At 36.3% G+C, this 19,473-nt stretch overlaps 1 protein-coding gene across 2 annotated transcripts in view; it reads left to right on the top strand.

Annotated features, from left to right (window-relative positions):
* TBCD (tubulin folding cofactor D) overlaps window positions 1–19,473 on the top strand; it is a 129,655-nt gene that overhangs the window by 83,077 nt on the left and 27,105 nt on the right. Inside the window, exons 23-30 of one of the 2 annotated variants that reach the window (XM_062592069.1) lie at window positions 338–360; window positions 6,986–7,017; window positions 9,187–9,249; window positions 9,683–9,759; window positions 12,149–12,230; window positions 15,302–15,420; window positions 15,867–15,958; window positions 16,698–16,838. In XM_062592069.1, coding sequence (XP_062448053.1) covers window positions 338–360; window positions 6,986–7,017; window positions 9,187–9,249; window positions 9,683–9,759; window positions 12,149–12,230; window positions 15,302–15,420; window positions 15,867–15,958; window positions 16,698–16,838 — 629 coding nt within the window. The remainder of the gene's footprint in view (window positions 1–337; window positions 361–6,985; window positions 7,018–9,186; window positions 9,250–9,682; window positions 9,760–12,148; window positions 12,231–15,301; window positions 15,421–15,866; window positions 15,959–16,697; window positions 16,839–19,473) is intronic. The other variant, XM_062592070.1, reaches the window with a different exon arrangement.

Here is a 19,473-nt window from a genome sequence, read left to right as displayed (position 1 = left end):
AGCAGAACTAGCTTCTAGTGTACATGCAGGAACAGTTAGGCTTTAGAATAAAGAAAATGACTGCATTATGAATGTGTTTTATAGTGTGCTTTGAGGATAAAATCCAAATGGATATATAGAGTTTTTATATTTTATTGGAACTAATTGATTAACAGAACAGTGTACTATTTAAAAAGTTTTCTCCTTTGAGAAATTTTACTATTTTTAAAATAATCCTGTTTGCTGAATAGCACACAGTATATAAACATTGCATCTGAGGAGGAAAATGAAAATACTTAAAAAAAAAAAAAAAGACTAATTTTAGTTTTTCGTGTTTTGTTTTGTTTTGTTTTTACAGCTTTGCGGTCGTCAGTTGTACAGGTAAGGAAACGGACTCAAAAATTCCTTTCCAAATGGAAAGAATCTGGTAGAAGTAATGAAAACAGTAGGCATCTGGGGAGTTCTTTGTACATATTAGTTAAGCCTACCATAGACTTCCAGTCTTGCACAGACCATCACAGTGGAAGCACATGCGTTCCTTTGGCTTTGCCCATCTAGTGCAGAAACTGATGTTGTCTGAGAGTGGTTGTGGCGTTTAGAGAGTGGGACTAACAGGCACGTTAGATTAATAAGAAAATGATAAATACTGATCTCATTATTGTGATAGAAACAGTTAAAGAAAGGAATAAATTTGAAATAGAATATACTGGCTAATCCATAACTTGAGTAACACGCCATGGATTTCTTTTCCATTATTCACTTGTACTGTAGTAGTTGTATGGTTCAGATTGGTCTAAAGAAATGATCTGTAATAAGTTAGTGGGTCCAAAAATTAAAAAGAGAGAGAGAGAGAGAAAAGAAAAAAGAAAAAAAAAAAAGAAAAAAAGAGCTTCTAGCTAAATGATATAATTACTTTCTTCATCCTTTGTAATGATTAGGCCAGAAGTATTACAAGTAGTTCAGTACAGTTTTTCAATTCTACAGCCAAAGAAAATGTAAATGAGCTTTTCCTGAGTTGTTATTCATTTTCTGTTTATTGAAGCTTCCAGGAAATAAAGGGAGCTTGCCTTGAGTAACTGTTCAGTAAATGTGAATTAAAACTGGTATGTGACTGCAGGGTTTGTTCCTAAATTTAAGGAAATCAAAGCATAATTAATGACTTGTATTCCTAAACGACTATGTATGTGCATGAGTGTTTTTTCTCTAATTGACCAACTGTTAGGGCTTTTAGGTAGTTATCTGGTTGACTTCTTTGCACATTGCCTAGCAGTACAATCTTAGAGTGTTTTGTTAATTTTTAATTATTCTTCAAAAATTTTTATGTGAGTTTTTGTATCCTGAAGCCTTTTGAAAAAAATTCCAGGGTTTTCAGGAATTGTACCTGCTGATACAGAACTTCAGTTTGAAAGTTAGCTTCTACTGATACATGGCTTTAATGCTGATATTGTATATTAGTGTCTTTGTGGGTGGCTGCCTTGGCTCCCATAAATTCTTTAATGTCAGGGTGGAGCTGGGGTGTAATTTGTTTTTGTTGTAATGTGCACTTCTTGCACTTAATGGTATTTATAAGATGCCTACAGAATTGTTTTCGTCCTAGATAAGACTTCAACTTCAACTCCAAGCAAAACTGATTCAGTGGTATTTAATACTTACGCTGAGACAGAGGTGTCTAATCATTATTTTAAAATGTTGATATGCATAAATACTTTAAAATTGGACAGGAAAAATAAACTAGGTTATAAAAACAAGCCTACAATTTGAGTATTGCTGGGCAAGCACTTAGTGAAACAAGCCAAACTTGTTTCATGATGAGTAATTACTGCACATAATATTCCAAAGATTTCCATTTGAGAAATTGCTACCGGGAATTTTCAGTCTAACAAAATCTTATAGGAGTGTTGAAAATCTGTGTGTTCTATTTTTGTTTCTAACTACTGAAATAAAAAGGCTTCTGGCCATGTATCTCAAAGGTTTATTAGATATTTTGCTTTCACTTCTGGCAACAAAATAGCTATCTTTTTTCTGAAGCAAATGGATTTTAATATGTTGATCAAGCTCTTTTCGTAAATTGCTTGGCCTCTAGAAAGGGAAGTGGAAGTAAAGTAGAAAAATTCTGTGATTTTTCTTTTTTTTTTAGAAATCTTAATTTATAGTTTTTAAGCTGTGAACTTCTTAGTTGCGAAACTCTTAGGATTCCTTTAAATAACTAAGTGTATAAAATCAAAAGGGAAAATCCGTAATGCTTTAGTGGAGACCTTCATTTAACTATCTTGCTTTGTGTAGCAGCTCCCGTTCATCTATCTTTAACCTTATTTTGAGTGACGGATGTGAATTATCCTTTAGGCAGTATGCAGTCAAAGTGTTGAGTTGCAGTCTCTCAGTTTTGGGTATATTTCCAGCAATCAAATTTGTCTATGCTAATCATAGAGACTCCTGTCCTCTACTATATTAACAGTTTTTAAAAAAAGTTAGTAGTTTTCTGTCTTCTGGGTGCTGAGAAAAGGAGCATGCAAGTCCAGGCACATCCAACATGTACTTCCTTTCATTAGTTCTGATTCTGACATGCTGGACAACTAGTTTGTCTTGAGGAGTTGGTTTGCTGAACCATTTGCATGTGCACTTGTAGCTAAATGTTGTAATGAGGGCCTGATTTTCTATATTAACTGGTCACTAATTGTAAGTCAGTGAAGCTGTGCCACTTGCACAGAGTATTTGGCCATTATTCTTTCTGTAGAATTTTACGGAATTATAAAAATTGAGCTATTTTTTATCTACTTTAAACATTCCTTTTACATATAAAAACTTAAGACAAAACATATGTGGCATCTGTTGCCATGAGCTGTCTTACTTGGGATAAGAAATCAGGCTGATTTGAACACAGTGACAGTGGTCAGCCTGATTTATGCTGTGCTTCCACTAAAGCAGTGCAGTTGGTATCTGGTTTTTTTTGTTTTTGTTTTTTTTGTTTTTGTTTTTTTTTTTTGTAGTAGTTATATTTCTGTAATACATTTAAGATAGTGTTTTGCTCAAATCTCATTCTTGTAATGTATGGAGAGACTGGCTGCATGTAATACATGGTCAGCTATGTGAAGAGCAATTTTATATTTGTAGTACAGTAGCTAATTTAAATTGGACTGTCGTCTTCTGAGTTTCAACTTTTCCAAAAGAGTAAGGCAGCCTGTGTAGGTACTAGGCAAAGAGTAAGCTTGTCTCATTTCAAAGACCTTTAAGGTTGCAACAAATCTTAATGGTTTCAGGGCAAATGTGTTTCCTGGCAGTCCCCTAGGTAAGAGAATTTTTTAGGCCTGTAAACTTGATCAGCTAATAATTCCAGCCTTGCAACAAGTCCATCTTCATGGTTTTTCCAAATGAAAATTAGTATTTGCATCCAGTAACACTGGTGATCTCTGCTGAAATATGTTCTAAAGAATTTGCTCTGAATATCATACAGCTGTCAGTTTTGTGTTTTTTTGTCTTTTTTTTTTTAACTGACATTTGGATGGTGGTGCTGTATTTTATATTTATAGCAACTTTAAAGGTACTTTGAACAGAGTACTGAAATCTTTTGGGTTGGGGAAGGAAGATGATTTATAAAGAGATTACTATGAAGCCTGTACTACAGTTTTGTGAATGAGGCATCGCTCAGCTTTATTCCAAAGTAATGCTTTGTGGTATATTTTCATGTACCTGAAAGATCTTTAAGGTGAAATTCTGTTGCTATTGAAGTCACTATTGAGTCACTTACCTCCATAGGACCCACAATTTACTTGTAGTCTTCTCTTGGTAAAATATAATAAAAAATGTGCAAGGCCTGCATGTGAACTGTGGCTGTGAATAATAGCTCCTTGTCCGCTTAGCATTGTTTGTTCTCTGCATCTTTAAGGAATGACCCTAACAGCTTTATTAAATCCACAGCTTTTTCTGTCTTTGCTCAAAAGTATCTTTGGCTACCTCTGTGTCCCTCGCGATTAAGCCATTTTGTACTTGGTACTACAAAGCCTTCTGGTGTATAAACCAGCCCTTTAAGATAGTCCGATTCAATGTGGGTCAAAAGTTCCCATGGAAACTATTTGGTTACTGTGCATATGGAGATGATAACTTCTTCAGCCAGTGTTCTTAGTTTTCTTGAAGGTGAATATATGCCATTGAATCTTTTTAGATATTCCAGTAGTTTTAACTTCGCTATTCAGATGTTTGTGAAAACATGGATGTTATTCAATTTTAAACTGCTTCAATGGATGTAATTTTTATAATCTTAAAGATGAACTCTGCACATCTTCCAAAAATCAGAATTGAAATAAAAATACCAACCAAACAAAAAAACTATGAAAGTACCTTGAACTCTTACATGAACTGAAGACAGCGCTGTAGCTGCTTCTAATTCAGGCTTACATAATTTCAAAATCGATGCTCATATTCTTAGTTCTGCCATTGTAATCGATCTGTTCTGCAGTGGTTTATGTATGCTAATTGTATCTTCCACAAATAAGAGTAACTCATCCTAAGAAGCTGCTAAGAGAAGAGAGCATTGCTGCAGAAGTGCACACAGAGAGGAGAGCTAGGAGCTACTGGAACCTGGGCACTGCATCAGTCGATTTGCAGATTGAATTAATAATTAACCTTTGAAATAGGTACATCTGAGAATGTGATGTAACCTGTGGATATGTCTTTGGAAGAAAAAAGTGAGAATTCTGACTGTACAGCAAAATTCAGAATCTCTGAATTAGGTAGATCCGTATCTTTTAATTTAGAGAAATACAGCAGAGCGAGATGAAGTTGATAGAAAGACGTGCATCGTGTTTGAGAAACTAAACATAGACTGAGGAAAGATCAAGAGCTATGATACAATTTTCAGTTCTTACAATTGAAATATGTATGCGCTGCAGAAAGGGGAAAAAATTGAGTTATATCAACAAACATACTGTGATACCTAGGCAAGAGCTAACCTGAAAAGGTTTGTAGAGTAAGAATACACAGTATCACAGTGCGTTGAAAGAAAGGCTTATTACACTTTTAGCATTATGTAGAAATCTTACTGTGCAAACCACTGTCACCAGTCTTCATTCTTGCACTGGGACAACAGTCTGGAGAGCAGCTCTAAACTCTGAAATTAATTTGAGTTGATGTACTGCCAAAGGAGGGGATAGCTGTCAAATTATTAACATAAGAGTAGCTTTAAGTGGCCTGACTTCCTTATTGGCAGCGTGAAGCAGTGGAGAAGAGAAGCCTTTATGACTCAGTTCTGGCTTTGTAGTTTGAACAGAAGTCCATATCTGAGCCCTTGCATCAGCAGAGTCTGGACACCAAATAGATTCGTGAGATCATTATTTTAAACTCATTTACAATAAGACAACAGAGGAAAGGCAAGAAATGGGTGAGGACAAAATGAAAGAAATGTTGAGGAGGAAGCAAGCCTTGCCACATGACTTGTCTATTTTTGCCACTGTCTCGACTTCTTGCATCACTTCTTTGTTTTCTAATTTAAATTTTTAGAAACTGGAGAGCAGGCAAGCTGGCAGGAAGGTGAGGCAGATGATACGAATTGCTTATCAGCACAAGGATGTGGAATCTGTGCTTACTACTTATGACGAGAAACTGTGGATGTCAATTATTGCACAGCTTAATACAGTGACTGTCAAAAGCTAAAGTTTCCCAGTTAGAGGAGCTGCTGATCCATGGCAGAATATAGGGGAGCTGACATCTGTGTTAATAGTGAAAACCTTGGGAAGCCAAAAACCCAGTGTGTGTAAGAGGAGGCACCTACTTGTATGGAAGGAAAAGCTTGTTTAAAATGTTTAGGCTTTTGAAGCTCATGCAAAAGGATAAATTGGAGAACCAAGTTCTCAGAGTTGTGAGGTTTGCTAACTTCACCCTGTGAGCGCAACTACTAATTTGACTGTGGGGAAGGAGAGAAGGAAAGGTTTAAAAAGCCCCAAGCATATAAACAAAAAAGCCTTTGTTGTTCCTCCTTGTAGCTGGGAGTTTCTGCCAGAACCTGGCCATACAAACAGGTGAATCAGGGTTTGGCACACCTTAGGGAGGAAATGTTCCAGCAGAAGTGAAGGGAGACAGGAGTAAGGGAGGAAATACCCAAAGGAAGGACAGGGGTCAAAGGTTCAGAAGTGGGAAAATTAATGCCAGTGGAGGGTGACATTGAGCAGAACACCCCAAGCAGCACTCAGTGCACCCTGGTGATGTCCCCAGCACCGGTGGACATTGCTAAGAAGACCTCTCTCTGCCCAGAGACATGAGAGGATAAGGAAGGCAAACAGGCCCTGTAATTTCCAAGGTCCTTCTCCCTGTGTCCTGCCCAGTTCAAGCTGCTTCCTCCTAATGCTCTGTGGCGCCAGCTCTGTATTCAAAGAGGATTCTGGGCTGGAGCTGTTGAGATTGTTTCTGTGTAATGCACATTCATTTCAGGAAGGTCTTTACCATCTTAAGCCACTTGTTTTTGTCCCTGTTCTGATGTGTTGGCACTTTTCACTCCTTTCCTTGTGCTGATGAATACCAAATATCCTCAGGTGGTATTCATCATCCTCTCCTAACAAGAGAGGAGAAGGTAAAAGGACAAGGTTGGGGAGCTTCACCAGAAAAATAAACCAGTTCTCATTTGTGAAAATGAGACCTGGTAAGCAAAGTTTCCGTTAAACATCACAGTCATGAAGATTTTTTTAAGACATTGCATCTGGGGTGCTTCTAAAGCAGGACAAATGAAAGCAAGAATGGACTTGATGGTCTTTTATTTTTCACATAAATATTAGAAAGATTGTGTCTGCATTCTTTGGAAGAAGAAAGTTAAAGGACTGGAAAGGTCTTGCTAAAGTCAATAGAAAAGTTGATTTAAGGGTAAGTATTTTAGCATTGGTCAAATATAAAACCAAAGGCATTGACTATCTTCTGTGGTCTGCTTTAATTTTAAAATGTTTAGGTCTTTTTCCCCAGTAGGCAATCCACTCGGATTGCATGTGGTAGCTTATTCTCTGAAAGCTCTGTTTCTGCTTTGCAGGGGTTTAGGTGGAGAACTAATGAGACCAGCAGGTGAGTAGCACAACTGTGGTATGAAAGCAACAAAGCTGCCTGCCGTAATGAATTGCTCTGTTTGCTTTTTTTTTTTTAGTTTGTTTTGAATACATTGTATTGAATGCATGAATAGAGTATATGCACAGTAATTAAAAGAATACAAAGTTTGAAAGCTACACAAAAGTCAGGAATGCTAGGATGTTGGTTGCCAGCTCAGTTGCAATCTACCTAGCTTGCGTTAGCATTTGCAAATAGTTCTTGTTTTTTATGTCACATGTTCTTTCCTTCATTTAGTGCTCAGAATGAGCTTTCATTAGAGTTGAATTGGCCTTCTTCATTGATTTACTCTAGTTCCTCTCCAGAAGAGATACAATCTATCTGCTAAGACAGACCTGATCATATAAATAGTGATTTTATCCTTATGCACATATGCACAAGTTGAATAATTAAGGCCATGTAATCAGTGGTAATTGTTTGTGGAGGGGGATGCATGACCAAAAGGATGATGGGTTGTTCATCTGGTTTTAGAAGATCATTACAAAGAGAAGCACTACAAGAAGGAAAAGGGAATCAAAAGGAGAAGTATGTAGGCTGGCTGAATAAGGAAATGATGATGACTTTAGCTTCCTGCTTGCGGGTTCAATAAAGGAAGTGCTGAGCATGGAGTGAAAGAGGTGCTAGATACTGACTTTGCAGATGTGAAGCAAGTCATCCAAACTTAGAGGGCAGAGGAATTTCAGTACCAAGATGACAAGGTGATCAAATGGCACATGGGAGCTGGCAAGGAGGAGTCTGCCATCTTTGAACGAGTTTACAAACACGTGAAATGGGAATGTAGGCAGAAATAATAGGCAATGGCAACTGCACATTCCTTTTTTAGCTGTTAAGCAGCTGAATGCTTCATAGTACTGGAGAAGTAAAAATGACAGCATGTTACAGGTGTGTAGGCAGAGTAAGAGAAGAACTGAGTAGGTTCCACAAATTGCGTGCATGTCTAATGAAGGTAATGTTCCCAACCACAACAGAGCATACAAGGAGCGTAAGGAACTAAGGAGGAAACCTAAGAAACTTGTTTTTAGTCACGTTGTACTTAACCATCTGTGAAGAAATACCAGAATGAAGAGGCTGGCATAGACTATTGCACTGTGATTGCACTGGAGCACAGGGAGCTTGACTGTGTGACATTACCATAGCGAGGACTGAATTCAAGAGTAGGTTTGGAGGCCAGTAAGTTGACTGTAAATGAAGAAGAAAAGGAACTGTGTACAGAGCCTGGAGAAGGATTTGGAGATTAGGCTGTGGGAGGAGAGGAAAACAGAAAGATGGCGTTGTGGAGTAGCTTGTTCTGTCCTCTGCCTCTCCCTTCCGACTTCCTTCTCAAACAGCGAAGCCATCAAAAAGCGAGGATGTGTGTGTGTGTTTTGTTTGAACTGGTCATGAGTAAGTGAAAGAGAGCGTATTCCCTCCACGCTAAGTTTTCATTTGATCAGAGCATTCAATCAAGATTGAATAGAAGAATATAGGGAAAGTTTGCAGTGTTTATTATGTTAAGATCTATTCCCCCAAACAACCTTGAAACACTTCCAAAAAAACTATTCTGAAAGTGCTTTATAAGCTTAGAACTCATTTATAAATTGTAAGTTTAAAATAATAAAGACATTTTCTGAGCATCAAATGAAATAAAGCTGCATCTAGTTACATAGCTCTTGACTGTGTGCAGTGAACAGATGGCACTCCTTGAAGGTCCAAGAAATGCTGATAAGAAGTAGGAAAATCTTCCAAATACCGCAGTAGTTTCTTAGTAGCTGTAGCATTGACATTGGCTAAGCTGCAGTATCAGAGATTGTAAACCGTCACCTTTTACAGACTAGTGTAGGGACAGAAGCATGACCACTGGGTACATGTGCACCTTTCTGGGGGGGAAAAATACCACCGACCAAAGGGTTTGCATGAATGATGGGACTAGTTCGTGTCAGAGAACAGTTACAGCCAGGTAGCTTTTTTGGATATAAGAATTACAAGTGTAATTGTGTTTTAATTTCTTCTTTCACTTTTTTTGGACTTCTATTTGCAACGTTTTCTTTGGTTTCAAACTAATACTAATATTGTTTGATGTATCTGTCTTCAAAATTGCTGCAACTTGTCATTTTCTGTATTTATCCAGTTATCAAATTTATTTTCTTACAGTCTGCGTTTTAATTGAAAAGCTGTCACTATCAAAAATGCCATTTAGAGGAGATCCAATAATCGGTATGTAATATTTTAAATAACCTTCCATTATCTTAATAGTTATTTATTAAGATAAAATATTAACTAATTATGTTTTTCAAAGAAACAGTAAAGGTTAACAAGGTTGGATAGTCTGACAGCTGTCAAAAAGATGCGCAAATACTGAAGCAGATCGTAATGTTATTTGAAGATTTGTTTTGTAGTAGCTTATTAAACTGCTGGGGGGTTTTTTATCCTGTGAAGTTTTCAGCATTGCCAGACTCAGTGTTTTCGGACAGGTGCTGTATAAATAGAAGCATATTAGCTGTGCTGGTTGAGATTCATGATTTTGTTTTGAGGAAAAAAAGGAAATAGGTAAATATGTGTTACTGCTCATCATTGTAAAATAAAAGAGAGAATGACAAAGCTTAGAAAGTAATAAAGATAAAACCAAGCCTATTCCTCACTATTTCAGGTGGCTGGCAGTGGTTAATAAATGACAGTCTTAGAAGTCTCCCTCTCATTTCAAGCACTGTACGACAGCACATAAAGGTACAGTACTTCTTCCTTCTATATGTAATCATATTAAATACAGAGTATACAGAATTAGAGATATTTTTGGTTTCTGTTGATAGTTTTTTTTTTTTTCCTATGGAGTCTAATTTTTGAATGCTTAGAGTGGTAAGAAGGATTTTTTTTCTTTTTCTAATTTTCCCTTTTTTAAAAACCTTGAATCTTCCAAAATTCAAATGGATCTTTTTGTATAATACTTAAACATTTTATATCATCAAGGTAATGTTTGTACGTGTATTTGGACACAGTAACTGACAGTCACTGGCTCTGGCAAGGGACTGGCAGTGGTAAATGCCAATGGTTGCTTGAAGCTGAAAACCACTCACTCTCTCCCATATGGTTATATTGATATGATATTTTTCTTGTATTTTGGTCTGTAATTTTGGCTTGCCTGATATACTACTGTAATTCCAATAATTTTTATTATTTTTATTATTATTTTATTTTATTATTATTTTATTTATTATTATTATTAAGGAAGTCGAGTGTAATATTGTATAGGTATTTGTAACGTGTATAAAGTATGTTGATTTTGTATGTTTAAGTGGTTTAAGAGAATTTTTGTGAGAAGAATTAAAAAAAAATCTCTGGATGATACCCTCAGGCCTGATGTATTGCAGGTGTGTTTACTCTGCAACAGTGAGAAAATTGGTGTGAATCAGAGTTACAATGACAGCGTGCTTAAATATCTTTCCATTGAAATCTGTGGCAAATGCTTAATCCTTTTACTGTGATCTCAAGCTACTGTAATTTGGAATATTAAATCCGCTTATGAATACTTTCCCATGTTATTTATGTGCATGGTCTCAACAGCTCCAGTTATTTGCCTTAGTTTTCCTGAGTAATACCATGTAAGTGTGATTCTGCACTCTTGAAGTCTGTCCCAAGCTAGAAAGATGATTTTTGCCTGCCCTGTTAGAGCTTATAGCTCTCACAGAGACCATTTGAATATAATATGCTGTATTTTGTTTGCTTCTTAGCATAAGATAAAAAGCCATTGTAAGTATCTGGTAGCTCATCTCTTAAAACTTTCCTTCAGAGATGGAGAAGACAAGAATGTATCCAAAGTACTGAGGAACACTTAAAAGTTGAAATTTGAATGCTTGGAAATATCCATGATTATTAGAGATTTGTCCAAAGAGTTTGTATTTCTTATAGCTGGAACTTCTAAACGTAGCTTAGGAAAATTAATTATAGACTTTAGAGAACTTTGACCTGTTTGGATAACATTAATAAGCAAGATATGTTTAGTAAATGTCAATTCTCGCTTGATTCATATCTATTTTAGAGAGAGAGAGTTTTAAAGGCAGTGCTTGAGGCATTGAAAAGGCCTGTTTTTCAGACATAGCGTAAACTCTTTTCATATAATAAAGCTTCATGTATTTAAGGTGAAAACCATTCTCTTTAGTGAAGAATCTACAGCGTTTAGATAATTCCATATGTTTTGCTACTACAATGCCCATGGTAGATAGAATGTTATTTAAATGAATACTGATTTTCTTTCAAGTCTCTGATTTTGCATAGAGAACAAGTAGTCTGAGAACTCTTTGAGGGCAGAATTAAGATACTGAACCAGACTCCTGTGTTATCAGTTAAGATTTCTTGTGCCCTAAGAACATGAGGATTAAGAAGTGTCGTTGTTCGTGTGGAGTGAACAGGGCATAGGGTTTTTTTTGTGTGCTTTCAAGCTTATTATAGGTCTGGTCAGCATTATATTATCAGCTGAAAAGTATAATTCAATCATTAGTTTTATCAGAAAACTTGTTACATGCTTCCCAAAATAGATGGTATTATTTTATGCTCTAGACTGGTGACAGAAACCAGTCTAAAGATTAGGAGGTTCAGGAATATCAGACAGCCGTTGATTCTTCTCTAAACTGATCAGGACTGAGACACTAGTACTGTGATGCTGGATGTTTTGGGGTTTTGTTCATAACTTTCAGTCCATGCATTTCTTCTGTGTTTGTTTTACATAGCTTGCTGGAAAAATGCAATTTATTTTTTGTTTTGTAACTGTTATCAGTATACTGAAGATGAAATAATGACTTCTGTATTTCATAATCCAATGTCATCCTGGACATCTTTCAGTTAAACTGAGAGTACAGCTGATAAGTTATTAGTAGTGCCTTAAATATTAATTTGGTTATTTGTACTTTTTAAAGAATAAGAGTAGAATCTGTTTTTTTCTTAGGTAGGCTTTCTGTTCAACCTTTCTTAAATCAGTATTAGGAAAAAACTGATGAAGAGAATGGTTAAGAAAACCCTCTTTTTTTTCTTAACCTTTTTGTTGTTCCCAACTCTGAGCACAGTTGCCATGAAGTATGATCTCAGAAAATATGCCAAGTTCATAGTTTTGCCTTTCTTTTAGGATTCTGCAGTCTCTGCGCTGGCTGCACTGTGTAATGAATATTACATCAATGAGCAGGGAGAAGCTGATCCAGCTCTACAAGGTAATGATTCATGTTTGAGTCATGGGCTGGACCTAACCTGCAGTATGGGGGATAGAATGGGGACGAGAGAAACACGGATATCACTGAACAAAGCAAATGTGCTGGTGGTAAATTCTAAATTTTAATGAAGTGAGAGACTTTCATGCAATGTTTAAAGAGACTGTAGATCTGTATGCCAGAGATCATGATTGACCTGAAGATTGACAGGTGAGGGATATCTGAAAGATAGCAAGGATACAGAGAGTTCATGTAAATTTAGGTATGAAGACTCATCAACTGGATTTACATCAGTGTTAAAAGAGTAGAGTTAAATTTAGGGGCAGATGAATTAACATCTGTTTTATACTGGCTTTCTTGTACTTTCCTTTCTTTCAGTTACCAGATTGTATAGTATCCATCAGAGACAGATTACAGGATTACGTAAATTAAATATTTTAAGATGAAAAATATTTAAGTTCTTATATTGCTTAATGTCTAATAAAGTCAAAGAAAGAAGACCAACAGTAGGGAGTTGAAAGATTAATGGGACATATTGTATGTAAGCATGACATTTCAAGCTTCTATAAATGAGGAGTGGAGCAGAAGACTCGGCCAGGTGTCAAAACCAAGAGGTAGAGAGGATATATTGCAGTAACATGAGCTAGATAGATGCGTCTGTTTTGATGCTGACTCCTTTAGATGCGTATGAGGCCTAGCTTTATCTTGGATTACAGGTTAACTTTTCACCTGACTTGTGATGGAAGGAATTAGACTGTAGCCATACAACCATGATGGTCTAGGGACATAAATATACAGGCAACTTTTTTTCATGAGATTTACTGATATGATTTGGATAGTGTAATAATGAATTGGATAATTTTCTGTTCTAAAAATCTCTAGTCAGCTTTATTTGGCTTTTTAATTTTCTAAAGCCTCTTCCAAATAAAAATTCCACCATAAATACCAACACCTTTTAAAAGAAAAAAAAAAAGGAGTATTTTGGTCTCTGCACCAGTAAAAGCCCTATATTTCATGACCAATAAAATTTATATGTTATAGGTTTGAAATCTACCACTGAAAAACATCCCCATTATGACTGATGTGTGCACGTATGTGTGAAATTTATATTGCACAAGAGATTCAGTGAACATACAGGTGCCATAGTCCTCTCAATTTTAACTGACTTATTTAGAAAAACACAGTTAATCATAATCTAACACAATCAAAACAAATCTTAAACACCCCAAGTTTTTGATAAAATATTCTGGTACATCAAAATGAAAACACAAAACAAAAATAATTTAATGATTCAGAATTCTGAATATGTCCACATTGGGCTGCAGTTCTGTCAAATCACTTCGTTTGCCTCTGTTCTTCTTTCTTCCACTTTGACTTTTGATGACTTTCTTCTAATATTCTTTCTGATTGTGTTGAATTAATACTGTAGGCTTCATAGGCTACAGGAAACATTTGCATTACCCCAGGTAGCGTAATTAATAAGCGGTTATCATTTGAACTGCTTGTTTACTCACTATCACGTCTCAAATTTCTGACATTTTTCTGAAATTTCAATCTTAAGCTTCCATCAATTATGGAAACACTGCAGCGGTCTTACTGTCTGAGCAAGTGCTGCATCTTTCCGTGGCCTCAAGACTCTATCTTGCGCTCCAGTGGTTTGGAAGTTTCTAAATAACAGATGTGGTTGTATGAAGGTATTGCTAAACTCTGGACAAGATACTAGTTCTCTGATGTCTGAGGAACTAGTTGAGGCCTGTTGATTGCATAGGGATTAAAAAAAAAAGAAAGTAATGAATTATGGTTAAAGTGTAGTTTCTTACAGTAACTAATCTTTCTTCCTCTAGCAAATATTACTTAATTGTGTAAATCTTAGATGACAGTAAGCAGTGGCACAATTACGTAACCTTCATAGTCTCTCTGATTCCTTTGTTCCTTTTAAGGATTAAAAAGTGCATATTTAGTAAAGCTAGTTATTAAGATAACCTTTTCCTTTTTTGCTCTGGAGTTGTGTTTACTGCAGTTATCTTAGTTATTACAAGTTTCTCTGGATTTCTGTGCATTTAAGGTTTTAGTACAGTAGCTGAAAAATCTGGTAAATGAAGAATCATCTGTTAAGTGTGTGATAAAGTAAGGAATATACTTTTGACACACAAAGCTTCTTTCCTCTTAGTATTTCATAGTATTCCTCTTAGTTTGAACAAAAGGCAGTAGAAATACGGAGATAAAAAGATTCCCGACTCTTAATTTTTTTTAATTCAACCTCATTTTGTTCTTAATATTGCGTTGGCCCATCCTTGATCCTCTTTTTTTCTACTTGTACAGTTCAGTTGCTTCGTGTTCCTTTCGCCTGTGCTGCTGTTCCTAGAGCCATTGTCCCTGTTTTGTCATGTAGCAATTCAGAGGATCTGAGCGTACGATAGACGCTCAGAAATAGTATATAATGTTTATATAAAGAATAGTACTTTTTGAACTGCCTTCTGTAAAAAGCACAACTTTATACTTGTCTCTCTATAAAAAGTAACATGAACTGATCTCATTGCTTAGGTATGATTTGTGTGTGTGTGTGTGTGTGCATGTCTCTGTATGTAAATCCTCAGTCTAATTAAGATTTTTGAGGGGGAAGAAACAGGTTGAATAACTGACCCTCACAAATCCAGAGGCGTTTCTCTCCTAACTTGTCTCATTATAGGACCTGGTGACCTGCAAACATGAGAGCATTTGTTTGCCTGTGTTTGCACTGAAATTAATGCTTAGACTTACTGTTTGGTCTTTTAAAAATGATAGCATTTTTAAGGCTGAGAATTTTGTATTTTCTTTCTCTGATAGACTAGGGTTAGTCTATCTAAAAATCCAAGCTTGCACTGAGAAAATGAGAATTCATTTATGGAACCAGGAGTATTTTACGTTTTTTATTCTTTTCTCAATGATTGGTATTTCAGGCATTCTGTATTTTAGCTTAATGAATCATAACATTCTGTAGCTTTTCTGTTTGTGTATTTTTTTCTTTTTGGTTAGCGAATTATGTAATAATGATGTGGTGGCTGCTTTTCAATCTGCAACTGTGTTTTTTCTAGATAAGCTGGTGACACAGTATATTTCAGAACTTCAAAACACAGACCAAATGATTCGTTGTGGCTTTTCACTAGCTCTTGGGTCCCTTCCAAGATTTCTGCTAAAGGGCAGGCTCCAACAGGTGAGAAAATACGATCATTGTAATGAGAAGAGGGTATCAGGTATTTTGAATGAAACCTAAGATCATAATCAAACAAATAATAATGACCATAACTAAAGTTCTTTGTGAAGGGGTTTTGGATTGTGATGTACAGTAACTCCAGAAGATCATCATGAGTTTAGCGCATTGTAGATTCAGATAATTAAAATTGAGTTTTACTTTAGTAATCTTTTTGGAAAAGCCAGAGATTGAATAACAACAGTGTGTAGATGTTCCCCTCGGTATGGAAGCTTTGTTCAAGAGAAAAAGTGAGGCATATTGACAGGTGAGGGTGAGGAAACGACCACTGTTTGACTGCTTGGTTCTCATATGTGTTTCATCGTATTTTTATACTGTACCTAAATTTAGCAGGAATTTATCGTAAATGTTATATTAGTTTTAAATATCCAATTTTTGTATTTTTTCAGGTTTTGGAAGGTTTGAAAAAGGTTACTGTAATTTCCCACGCAGACACGAGCTTTGCAGAAGCCAGAAGAGATGCCCTAATAGCAATTGCAAAGTATGTCTGTCATCTTTATTTTTGTCTGATTTTTAATTCTTTCTCTAGATATTTTCTAGTATTCTTGCTGCTTTATAGTGTGAGCTGGGAGCATGCTTCCTAAAGGCAGTCACAGTATGACCTACACGGTTTTAGTGCAGGACTGTGTGCATCTCCATTATTCAATATGTGTTTGGTTCTGAGCATTATTTTTCTTTTAACAGTTAAATGAACACCTAGAGTATGTTTGAAAGTTCTCCTTTCTCATGAGCTCAGTTAAGCATATATGAAGGAGGATGAATATACTTTTTTTTTTTTACTTTCCTAATCTGATGAGAAGGTTGAACTTGTTTAAAAAATTATACAGGAATATTTTCAGTATTGCCATGCCACAATGCAGTTACTGTTAAGAGTATAATAGTATCTATGCTCTTAAATTGTTATAATGCAGAAAAGTCATTCCTTCCCGTTTTAACATTGTCTCACAACAAGAAGATGGTTAATATGAAATTCATATTCATTTCAAGCCTTGACAGTGTTTCTTTACAGATGGAACACGGATAAGAAATCTGGATAATGTAATGCAGTAGTCTCTGGAATATGCTGTACACTTTATGGCAGATACTGTAGACTTTTAGACTTTTAGAATACTATATGCCCGATAAAGTTTGTTAAACAACAACAAAAAAAAAGTTATGATCTTAGTCTCTCCTTGTTAGCATTATCTTTTCTCTCCCCTCTCCAATTTCTCTTTCTAAAGGGTTTGCCAGACTGTAGGTGTGAAGGGAGAGGGATCCCAGGAAGAATATGTCTGCAAAGATAATGTTAATCAGATTTATGCTACACTACTTAGTGGTGTGACTGACTATACCACAGACAGCCGAGGAGATGTTGGAGGATGGTAAGATGCCTTGCAATTGGAGCTAAGTTGTGCTAAGTTTAGCTCCTATTTTTGATGTCTAATGAAAAACTGATCTCTTTTCAAACACTGTTAGAAATGAATAGATGACTCCAGGCTTTTGCAGGACTGAACATAGCTGGCGGGAGAGGAGTGGAAAGGGAAGGGAAAAGCTGACAAGAATTTGTGCCTTGCCTTAGAAGAAAGATGTGGTCTATCATGTTTTACAATAAAGTTCAGCCTTATTCTGATGGGTGGATATCATTCTTTTCTCCTAATGAATATCAGGAATAAATCTAGTCATGAAAAGTATAGTGATTTAAACCATTACTTCTAGTTTCTTTGAAATAATAAGTTTGTTCCTACTTACTGAGCTCTTATATGTTCTTTTTGTTTTGCCAGGAGAGGGAGCACTTGCATAATTTGCTAGTGACTGCTCTTTAACTGAGACAGATGAATGTTTTAAAAATTGTACAGTAACTTTATTGACTCTTTTGTGAGTTTTTGGGTTCAATGATTTCAGTTATTGTATTGCAATAGTAAGTAAATTATGAGTCTGTAGAAATATATCTATTATTACTACATCTAGAGTAACAGATACAAGATTATTACAAGTATGTAGCAATCATAGTTTTGCAATGCGCTTCAATATTCACAATTTCCTTAAAATATAAAGACGATTCCCTATATAGAAGACTACATTAATCAGAACGTCCTGTATTCTTTCAGTAACATGGAACTGGAAATGCAATCTCTGAATTGATGACCAAGGCACTCTAAAGGCCTTTGTCCTCCTTTGAGTTTGTGTTTAATTTCAAAGGAAGCTGTAATTGGAGATGTAACATCACTTACTGATTGGAAATTCCCGCCATCTTTGAAGGTGGTAGGCAGAACAGCCATGAAGGTTTCACGTTATTCACTTCATCCAGCAGAATGCCAGAAGGTAGTTACTGGGTGAGAAAACTGGGTAAATTGCGGATCTTGGAGGATGAGGGCATACTAAGCAAACAGGCAAGCTCTGTTGTCAGATTGCATTTCTGCATGTATTTATGAGCACAAGTATGCCTGGCCTAAAGTAATATTCATTAATAATAAATTAACAGAATTCAGGAATAAATCTGACATCTGCTGATTTCCAGTATTGAAGGCCTTTGCTACTATGTAGAAGGATCAGAATGATAATATTTGAATAGAGAAGCTATATATGAAATAAATGAATGTGATGACCTAATTTTTCTTTATCTATTACTTATTGGAAGCTGATTATGAGTAAAATGCATTTTTTTTGACAAAATCTTCTTAATTTTATTGTCTTAATCCTTCATTTTAATTTGATAATAAGTGAATATGTGTTGCTTGTAGAGATGGTTCTACGTATGTGTGGTATCAACCTTCTTTAGCAGTATCGTGAGTCCTATTTGTATGGAGTAGTGATGGTGTGGTGATACGTAGTTGATGTATGAACTCTGTTTCTCTGATGTTCCATTTTCTTTTTTCTGAGTAAACACTAGACCTCCAAAAGACAAGCTCAGCATGGGAGTAGTGGTTTCTAGCACATCTGCGAAACTGGAATCTGTAGCAATTAGATGGCTGCGTCACGGGGAAGCAGTGCTCAAATAGTGTCGCTGTACTTTGTGCGGGCAGTAAATAATAGCGGCAAAGATGCGGCGGCAGGGACTGCGATGTAAGACTACATTATGGTGAGCTTAGGCTCCTTCTGTACTCAAATCTAAGCCATCACATTTTGGCTAGTGTCTCCATTAGCCAGATTAAAGCTAGTGCAGAAACACATGCCTGTGTGGCAGCTATATGAAGCATCTAAGGGTTTGGAGATGCATATGCAGGATTGTAAATTAACCACCTGTTGATTATTTAGAAATAATGTCTGGTCATGTATGTATTACATTCCAGGCAGGAAAGGGAGGGCTGAAAAATACTGTTACGGAATTATTTCATTGGTTGGAAAGATTTCCTTATTTTCCCAGTTGATTGAAGAAGCTCTTTCCGAACAGCTGGAGAGCTTTGGTGTGCAATTTCAACCTTGTCCTTTAAAGCGTATGAAGTATCATTCTGGGAAAAATTTTCAGGCATGATCTGCTGTTTTCAACTCCGAACATGAAACATTTCCTTTTAATAGTGTTGGGTGGCAGCTACTGTGTTGTAGCTTGCAGCTGAGACTCATCAGGTGAGGAGGGGGACAGAGGAATACTGAAGCAAAGGCTCCAAATGAGGTTTGCTGAGGCCACAGCGAGGCTGGGAGAGCTTACAGATGATGGTTGCATGGTAACAGCTGACTTGGGAAGCTATGATAGACAAGAAGTTAGCTGTGCCTTGCCTCTTCTTGCTTTTTTTTTTTCCTTTTTTTTTTTTTTTTTTTTTTCCTTGTGGCCAAAGCAGTCTGTCACTTGCTTCCTCCTCCCTGCTGCAAGCAAAACAATCCGGTTCTGAAGCAATTGCTCCATTCAGCTTCTGCAGCCATGCGTAGCATGCTGATCTCTGTGCAAATCCAGTTATAACACACGATGCCAAGTATGCAGGGTGCGAGTTTGGGAACCTCACATTTAGGCTCAAGTTTCTGGTTATTTCAGTGTTTCAGAATTCTGTCCTCCTGGCCTTTGACTTTCACTTACTTATCCTT

Source organism: Rhea pennata, chromosome 19 (genome assembly GCF_028389875.1).
Source record: "Rhea pennata isolate bPtePen1 chromosome 19, bPtePen1.pri, whole genome shotgun sequence".
Classification (NCBI taxonomy): Eukaryota; Metazoa; Chordata; class Aves; order Rheiformes; family Rheidae; genus Rhea; species Rhea pennata.
Note: the sequence above shows the minus strand (reverse complement) of the source record. Positions and strands in the feature narration are given on the sequence as shown.